Source organism: Chinchilla lanigera, unplaced genomic scaffold, assembly GCF_000276665.1.
Source record: "Chinchilla lanigera isolate Chin_1 unplaced genomic scaffold, ChiLan1.0 scaffold00149, whole genome shotgun sequence".
NCBI lineage: Eukaryota > Metazoa > Chordata > Mammalia > Rodentia > Chinchillidae > Chinchilla > Chinchilla lanigera.
The window spans coordinates 249668-259551 of record NW_004955550.1 but is presented as its reverse complement, the minus strand read 5'-3'; the positions used below and the strand labels follow the sequence as shown (position 1 = coordinate 259551).

The 9884-nt window shown below is 33.8% G+C and overlaps 1 protein-coding gene across 1 annotated transcript; it reads left to right on the top strand.

Annotated features, from left to right (window-relative positions):
* The first annotated feature begins 8505 nt into the window (after positions 1-8505).
* On the top strand, positions 8506-9432 carry LOC102013879 (olfactory receptor 4N5-like). The gene has a single exon (XM_005412029.1). It carries the CDS (start codon positions 8506-8508, stop codon positions 9430-9432), a length of 927 nt encoding a protein of 308 aa, XP_005412086.1.
* Positions 9433-9884: the final 452 nt, after the last annotated feature.

The following is a 9884-nucleotide window of genomic DNA, read 5'->3' as shown; positions in this document are numbered from 1 at the left end:
TTAAGCAGTTAAAACTATTCTTACCCTGTATTCCAGCTATCCAACTCACAGGTGTGGGTATTAGAGAAGTGAAGCTATGGGTATAGAAAGACTTGGGCAAGAATGTTGTTATTAGTTTTAGCAAGTTTCTTCCTAAACTGGCAGAAAAAGACTCATTATGTGATTTTGTATACATTTCTGAAAAATTAAATGCTAATAAATCATAAGAGCTTTATGCAGAGTTGAGTAAACCAGACATATAAACATATATGTTGTACATTTTTATTTATTTTGTTAAAAACACTCAAAAAATTGATGGAAATATTTTATAATTTGATTTTGTCATAGTTAATTAGCAGCATAAAATTTGTATATTTTATTTCTTGGACAGTATAATAATAAAGTTAAGAAAAATACTATTTAATAGCTACCATATGAATTAACATTGAGAATCTGTTCATATTTCTGGAAATTATTCCTTCATGTACATTTGCATGTTTAGTTTAATTATTTCAGAAAAGATTAGGGTAACACCCCAGAGCAACTATCCTTTTTTAATTAGTAGAAAATCATTGTTTAGAAATGTGTCACTTTGATAAATTCAAGAATAAACAGTTGTACTAGGAATTTGAGAACTCTTTAATTACTAACATTGAAAATTCTCCAAAATATAAGTGAAATGAAGAGCTAAAGTTTGTTATTAAAATGCCACTTGGATACACACATTAAAACCATGTGGATACACACATTATTAGAACACACAACAAATTGATAGTTTCCCCTGGTATAGCATAGTGATGGATTATATTCTGAGATGGGAAAATTTCTCATTGAATTTATTTTTCTACTTTAAAAATAATGTTAAACAACTTTTTTGTGCAAAAAAAGACCATAGATTTAAAATAGCAGTTTGTTTTCTATAACACCTTCTTCTCAGTTGTGATCTGTTTGGAAAGAAACTGCTGTTTTGTTTGACTCATTGCCATGTTATTAAATTGTACTGGAAGTCAGTTATTTCTTCTGAAGTCTTAGAATTTATTCACAATTCTTCATTCATACATCATATGTGTCAGCAATTCCAAATATCTCTACTATGGAAAAACATGTCAAGTTCTCTTTGACCCTCCCCCTGTCTCTGCCTTCTAAAGTTCTCCAGCTAAAATAGATAATCCTCCATCTCTTGTATACAGTGCTGTTAAATCTCCAGACCACTCTCTTTGATTTTGGAGTTACTAAACTCTGATCCATTTTTCATACAGTATTCAAAGTGACTTTCAGATTGAATATGTCCTCATTATAATTACACACTGCAGGTGATGAGTAAATTCTATATTCTGGTAGCACCCACCTGTCTCTGCTGCTACACTTTACTTTTCCACCACCTGCACACCTTCCTCTCACTACCATGGTTTCCTTTTTGGGTCTCCTGCACTCCCTCTTTCTCCATTTTTAGTTTTATTCTTACTCTACTTAGTTGCTTAGGCTCAGATTATGTTTTTCCTCCTCAGGAGAACTTTTCAAACAACACCTTTCTGCCCACAATCATTCCCCAACATATCACTTTGTTGCATTTTACTATTTTCTATGATCTCTACCTATTTCTTCCACTAGGGTGTCCAAACCCTGAGACCACACATCTTATTTTGTATATCATAAACACTGCCAAATATTTCTACCATAAATAAACCATCCAAAAGGTAACACTCTCAGCTGTCATATGAAGAAACACATTACCAATATCATTTGCAAGGAAACATTTGAGGAAGTTTGTGGCATTTTCCCAAGAAGACGAGAGATCACGTGCAGATCCCAGCCTGCAGTCTGGTCTTCTGAGTTCTACTCTTTTGGTATTGTCGCCATGATTGGAAGCCTTGCACAATGAACTGATGAACTTCACTCTGATACACACCTCTTAAAACACACAGACTTGCACACCAATATGTGTGTCTTTTTTATAATGCTGTGAAGTCGTCTAAGTTGATAAACTAGATGGTGGGGTTTTGGATGGCTTTTGGGATAGCGAATGTCTCAATTATTACTTTGAAGTAATTCTAAAGCACTGCAGTAAATACTGAGTGCTGGGATCCCAGGGAAGACACTTATTATACATAAAATACCTAAAATGAAAACAAATTATAAATAAAAACGAAATATTTTGCATTTCCAGGAGATCACTCTCTCTGTCTTTCTCCCTTCATCCTTCCACCCTTTCCATTTCTTGAATCTGTCCACATGGCCAGGATTACATCTATTATTGTTCTTTCACCTTTGCTCCTATCTTTTCATGGGGTCTTTCCATTTGTTTTCTCTGCCCTGCTCCAGTTATATTCTATTTGTAACTTTCTCTTTTAGGATTTATGCTGGAGTACACTTTCACACAAAAAAAATAGTATATGCTTACAGATATTTATTTGCAGTGCAGACTCTAATAGCAAGAAAGTTGCTAAGAATATTGTCTTTCTTTACCACTTTCATCAACTTTTCATCATTTCTTAATGTACCTTTGGCTGAACTGGGCATAAACTTGAATGAAAGCATATGGTGACTGGATTGTTTTCATTTTTTAAAATTAAAGATTGTTATTTTAATTTTAATGTGGCTGAGGAATGCTGGTTTTCATTTTAACGTATATTATTATTATGTCTAATAAGCATAAGAGTCATTCAGTTTTGCTATTTTGTATAAGGTTGTTTGTCTGTTAATGTTTTCCTCCTTTTAGTTTTAAAATTAAAAAAAAAAAAGAGTCATTCAGTTATCCCGGTCACTAATAGAACATCCTATTCAAAACCCTAGTGCAACCTAGTTTTAGCTACCTCCTCTTTTAATTATTTAATGTGTAGAATGATCATTTTTTCTTTGTCTGCCTCTAGTTGACATTCCATGAATTCCCATTGGAAAGACTCTACAGTCTTAGTGTAGTTATAAACCCCAAGGCACATTCTTCATTGAATCACAAATTAGAAGAGCAAATTTCAGAATTTATGAGGTTCCAAGGTATGAACATACATTTAAAGATGCCTAGAATCATGATTTAATTATCTTTTCATCATAGAGAAGCGGGTAGTTATTTGTTTGAGAGTAGTTTTGGGCTCCTGGAAACATGAATTTTTTTTGTCAACCTTTATATGTAAGAAATAGGAGAAAAGGCGAAATAGAAAAAATCATAGTGTTCGTCTGGGACATCTGCTACTTTGAAACTCATATAAAGAGAAAAATTCAGAAAAAAAAGGTAAGATTAAGCTTTAAAGTTTTAACCTATGCTTCAAATATACTTCCTTCCAGACATGATGATTGCTGTTATTCTAAAGAAACTAAATCTTTTAATTACAGTACAATTAAAAACTGGAAAGTTCTACTAGCTCTGTGACATTCATCACTGGATTTAAATGTAAGTGTTACATAGATAACTGGATTTCATCCCCATCCTAAATCATGCATACACAGAAGGTGAATTTGGGAATCATGGTAAGTCAGAACAGAGTCACAGAGAATAACTTCACTAATTTTACACCTTTGTAAAACTGCACGTAGCAGGAACAAGAGTTTTTATTTTTTGCATGTGATCATAGCAAGGTTCAATGTTAGAGATCCCAAAACAGAAGTGACTTGGTTCACATACACTGGAATTATATTAGAAAATATTTACATCAACACTTCTTTAAATGCACAATTCTTGCCCTGGCAATTTCTCAGATTGAGTAGTCATTATCTTCCTTCGATTTAATCCTAGGGCATGAAAAAACATCTATTTACATAATGTCCATTTGTATCTTTTACTAAAACTATTCACTGAATGGTTTCCTTTTCAGTTCATTTTAGGTAGGTGTAGGTTGGCTATTAATCATCTGACTTCATTTTAGTATTCACCTTATGGAATAGAAAGAGTGGATATATTATTTCTCTTACAGGAATTAAAAACTTCACATTTTAAAGACTGAGTAACTTGGTTAAATTTATTCAATTACTTTATTGTTGAAATTGTAACTTTATTTCTAACCCTTCCTAATCAAGGAATGTTTCTATTACATTGTGAACACTGTTTCAAGCCTTGGAATATTTAAGAATGAATATTTAGGGATTATTTCATTTAATTGTTATAAAATTTTCCTGGCTAACATTTTGTGTAACTCAATGCAAATTTATATAAATCTTCATCAATGGTAGTATGTATCAAATACTTTTAATATACTTTATTGAGATCTAATATTTCACAAGTTTTAGAAATGGGCAATATTCTATTTTAATAATTGAAAACATAGAATCAATACAGTATCAAAACACTTCCATTTGAAAGCTTTTGTTAAATTTATTCATGTTGACAGGAATGGTATTAATGAAATTAACACAAAAATTAGTCAATTCATTTTTATCAGGATAAGTGAGAAACAGATGAAATGCATGAGAGATTATGAAGTTATTAATAAATGATTTGGACTGAGGAATCCTCAAAGAGTATAATATTCAGAGGAAGCCCCAGGGCAGAAAGCTGAGGTAAGCATCTTGGATTTGTAGAGTCCAGTGTATGCAATACATACATTGTGTTCACTTATCTATGAATGAGTAAAATAATCCATCATCTTGGAATTGATGGAAGAATGAAGATTTAATATAATAAATCTGTATATATTAGAGGACTAAGTGAAAAATTTTTAAGAGTAGGAAATATGTAGAAAAATGAGAAGAGGGAAGAGAATAATAAGAAAGAATAAAAGGGAGGAAAAGAAGGGATAAATTACAAGAAAAATGAGAAGGAAACAATGAATGTAAAAGCAAATGTGAAAGAACATGTGCACACACACAAATGTAAATGTGAAAACTGAGTTAGCAAGAAATTGGCGAATGATGAGAACTAGAAGTAAAAGGAAATGAATAGAAAATAATCAGGAAGTGATCTGCTAAAACAGTAATCCTGTCCTGAAACCTCAGGCATCAGGAACTGGCCTGACAGCTTCCTAGGAATGAAGGTAGGGCCTGCAGAAGCTTGTGTGATTGAAATTTGTGAGAGATGGATAAGAGTATCTTGCCTATTCATCTTTTGTGCCAAATGAGTTTTACTTTAGTTGAAAGAAGGAGATTTAGAGCTGGTGATATACTCAGCTTTCATCTCAACCGAGTAACATTATTACTTTATCTTATGTAACTGGAACAAAACATTTGTCTCTCTGAGATCCCATCATTTTTGGCTCTTTTTTGTATGAGTTATTTTTGTATAGGGGAATGTTCATCTGCTACACACTTCTCTTCAAACTCTGTACAAGCAAAACTTGAGAATCACTCAGACAAAGATAAAGACAAGAGGGCAAAAAATGGGCTAAAGATACTAAGTAGTATGGAATTTAATCTGTTAGATGGCAGGGGATAGAAATACATAGCAAAAAAAAGCAAAGGGAAAGAGAGACTGTAACTGTCAGGTGCTCCAAGTGTTTTGGGGTTAGGAACCCAAAGCAGCATGAGATTATTAACTGTAGGTTAATAACTAGAATGCACAAATATAAGAATAGAAGAGAGAGCTTCACAATTACTTTCCTGGGAAAGATTTCTTCAGGTAGAGTGAAATATGAAGGAAGAGGTCAATAAGAGTATAAGAAGATTGAAAAAGGAGACTCCGATGCTAATTTGAAAGGCACCATAGACCGTTTTTTGTTTTTCAACTTGTATTTACTCAATATGTATGTTCTAATACTAATGTGCATGTGTATTTGAATATGCAAATATACTTTCACGGCTTTTAAATACTTGTTCATAACATTTGGCTGTTAGTTCTATTACTAATCACATAAAATAAATATTCAGATATTTCTTTATAGGTGTGATGTAAAATGCAATGTATTGTTTAAATGCCCCATAGCTGCTCTAGGCAATTTTAACTCTTATTTTTCCTTTAATTTTTCTCTCCATTCTCTGTTCCTACTTCCTTTAACTTCAGAAGTCATTAATAATTCCCATCAATTTTGGGTAGGAATTTAATCTCATCCTGCTACCCCTGGTACCCCTAGTACCCCTACCCCACATTCTCTGAAAAGTATTGACAGTGTCAACACATGATAAAACACACTATTGAAAGCATAAACTTCAGTGGCTGCGGTGTACTCACAGAGTGGAGGAAGAATCAATATAATAAGATTATGCAACATTTTTATCACACTAAATAGAAACTTCATGCTCATTATGTCAATCTCAACCTCATCCTTAATACTCAGCAACCACTACTCTACTTTCTGCCCCCCTAGATTGTCCTTTTCTAGAAAGTTTCTTAAATTGTGTTTTGTGACCACCTCCTCTCATAGGACACATGATTGAAATTCATCCATATTTAAGCATATATTAGTACTTCATTTTTTTTTTTTTGCTAAATTGTATTCTGTTGTACTCATAGCATTTAAAAAATAAGTATGAAGGGCTGGGGATTTAGCTCAGCGGCAAAGCACCTGCCTGGCAAGTGCAAGGTCATGAGTTCGGTTCCCGGTACCAGAGAAAAACCAAAAAAAAAAAAAAAAAGTATGATATCTAACTAGAAATCAAGGGTGATAACTGCATATGTCACAGTTCAATAATATGTCCTAACTAATGATATATTCTAATTCATATTTTAAATCTGATAAAAATATGCTTAGCCTTATGAGTACCTATAAAATGTTTGTGCAACTATAATAACATATACTAGAAACCAATAACAAATACAATATTTTTACAAACACCTTATAGTAACAATTATAGATGTTCCACTGTTTTGATACACCACAACAGGTTACCTCCTGTATCACCCTTCTTAAGGATGAATACATTCTGCTTTGGAGACTAGTACATCGACTAAACCTTAATTCTTGATTTCTCCAACATGAGTGTAATTCTCATTGAGACAAAGTTATAGCCAGGAAAGGAGAAGTATTTGGATAAACTGTGTCATGACTTTCTATTTAAAAGCCTAAAAAACACCAATCAAATAAACACTAATAATTTCCTAATCAGTTTATTTTTTACTACTAGTTATTTATGTTGAATTTTAAATTATTTTTACTGCACCCCTGCAGTGCATAATTACATTAATTGTGTGGAATGGATAATGTGTGTAATACATATTAACTCTTCTTTTTTCCCTCTCCCTCCATCTCTGGATCTCCTCCCCGTCTACAAAATATCTCCCTCTTACCTATCATCTACATTTTATATTGCTCTTGAGAATATTTATATTTTTGGTTTTGTATGTAAAATCATGTGATATTTAACCTTGTGCCTGACTGATATCACTTAACATTATGATCTTGAGGTGAATCCATGTTTATAAATGACTTAAAATTATCCTTTTTTTAACCTAAGTCTTTTTTTTTTTGTACCAGGAATCAAACTCACAACCTCATACTTGCCAGGCAAGTGCTGTGCCACTAAACTATATTCCTGACACCTAATAAGTTTAAAAAGAAGAGTACACACCCATTCTCTTATTTATCATTTGCTGATGAGAACAAAAAAAGTAAATCCATTGTGAATTTAAAACAATTACTATTTGTTTACTTTTCTCATCTTTCAAAACTGTCTTAGTATATATGCTCTGCCTAGCCAAATCCATTTCGATTATTCTTTAAATCTAATAGTTGAGTGTGTCAAAATCTTTTACATATGGTAAATATTGCATTTTCCAAAAGTTTTTGTGAGAAGGACATCAATTGGCTCAAATTCTGAGATATTGGGTAAAACACTGAAACACAGTACTAATCTCAATTTAAGAGCAGCCTGAAGAACAGATGAAGGATGGGGATCTAGCCAGAGGTATAACTAGAATACCTTCAAGTTACTTGAAATGTGTCAATCTTACTTGAGATTTTTGTTTGTTTGTTTGTTTTGTTTTTGTTTTTGTTTTTTTCTGGTACCGGGGATCAAACTCACCACCTTGTGCTTGCCGGGCAGGCGCTGTGTCACTGAGCTAAATCCCCAGCCCCTTACTTGAGATTTTGATAACCTGTTTAAAGACTGCACAAGGTCGCCAGAGCAGAGCAATGGGATGGAAATATGTTATTCACAAGTTCAGCAAATAGAAAGAAGACTCACAGCCAGGAACTGTGGATTCTCTAGGGACTAAAAGGAAGGATCCACTACAAAAGCACTTTGTTCTATGGGGATGAAAATACAAACAGCAAGTGGTATGAAAATCAGAAACTAGGACCTGTCACTAACCACAAAAATGAGCCAAAAATAAGGGCAATATTAATAATGGTCATTTTCTTTTAATCAAGAAATTTCTCATGTACTGCAAGCAAATTATGTAAGTCCTACAGAAGTACATTTATAGAGAAGCTTATATTTAATTGCTTATAAAAGTATAGTTAGATGCACAGTATATAAATGAGGTATCAAGAGAAAGAAAGAAGAATTAATTTAGGAAATAGAGTTATGCAATACAAGTTATATTAATTTCTGGTAGTTTTGGTTGTAGCAATTTTTTGAAAATTAGAGGTGACACTGCTAAACTGACAAAATGTTTATAATAGGTAATAATTTGCTTTTTGTGATTATTTATATTGAGAAATGATGAAGACAGAGAACAACACAGTGGTGACAGAATTTGTCCTCCTTGGTCTGACCCAGTCTCAAGAAACTGAACTCTTAGTCTTTGTGTTAGTCTTAATCTTCTACCTTGTAATCCTTCCTGGAAATTTTCTCATCATTTTCACCATAAGATCAGACCCTGCACTCAATGCTCCACTCTACTTGTTCCTGGGCAACTTGGCCTTCCTAGATGCATCCTACTCCTTCATTGTGGCTCCCAGGATGCTGGTGGACTTCTTTGCAGAGAAGAAGATAATTTCCTACAGATGCTGCATCACTCAGCTCTTTTTCTTGCACTTTCTTGGAGCAGGAGAGATGTTCCTTCTCGTTGTGATGGCCTTTGACCGCTACACTGCCATCTGCCGTCCTTTACACTATTCAATCATCATGAACCCTAGAGTCTGCTATGCTTTACTCTTGGCTCTGTGGCTTGGAGGCTTTGCCCACTCCATTGTACAAGTGGCCCTTATCATGCACTTGCCTTTCTGTGGCCCAAACCAACTGGACAACTTCTTCTGTGATGTGCCCCAAGTCGTCAAGCTGGCCTGTACGGATACTTTTGTGGTGGAGCTCCTGATGGTCTCCAACAGTGGCCTGCTGACCGTTCTGTGCTTTCTGGGGCTTCTGTCCTCCTATGCTGTCATACTCTGCCGTGTTCAGGGGCAGTCCTCTGAAGGGAAGAAGAAGGCTATCTCTACCTGTACCACCCACATTATCATTGTGTTTCTCATGTTTGGTCCTGCCATTTTTATCTACACTCGCCCCTTCCAGACTTTTCCAGCTGACAAAGTGGTTGCTCTCTTCCACACAGTCATCTTTCCTTTGATGAACCCTGTGATTTATACACTTCGTAATTGGGAAGTGAAAGCTTCCATGAGAAAGCTGTTAATTCAGTATAACATTTGTTAAATGGAATAAAAGAAAGTAAAGCTAAAATTAAGAATGTTTCATCATAATTAAATACATTATTGCTTCATCATATACTAAATACATCTGTCATTTACATAATGCTATATTTACAAAGAACTTGTAATTTTAGGGCACTGTCCTAGGCATAGAAAGAGACAAGTAAAAGTATAGGCCTCTTAAGATTACATTTGAGAGGATTAAGAGAGATGAAACTATTAGGTCAAAAGCAGTACCAGAATGTTCTCAAGTAGGTCAAAATAATATTGTGCTAGATATTAACTAGGTAGGTGATAATGACCATTCCTTTGTCTATCAGGCAAAGTCTTCTGGCCCAAATCAACTGGTTTTGTGTTGTTTAGTTGTTATCAAAATGATTTAAAAGAAATGACTGTGCAATTACCTGGAAATAAAAATGGCATGTAAAATAGATGTCTGATACAAGTATTAAAGAT

Bases quoted from the DNA above. Each gene is read 5' to 3' on its own strand.
- LOC102013879 (XM_005412029.1), top strand. From the start codon at position 8,506: ATGAAGACAGAGAACAACACAGTGGTGACAGAATTTGTCCTCCTTGGT.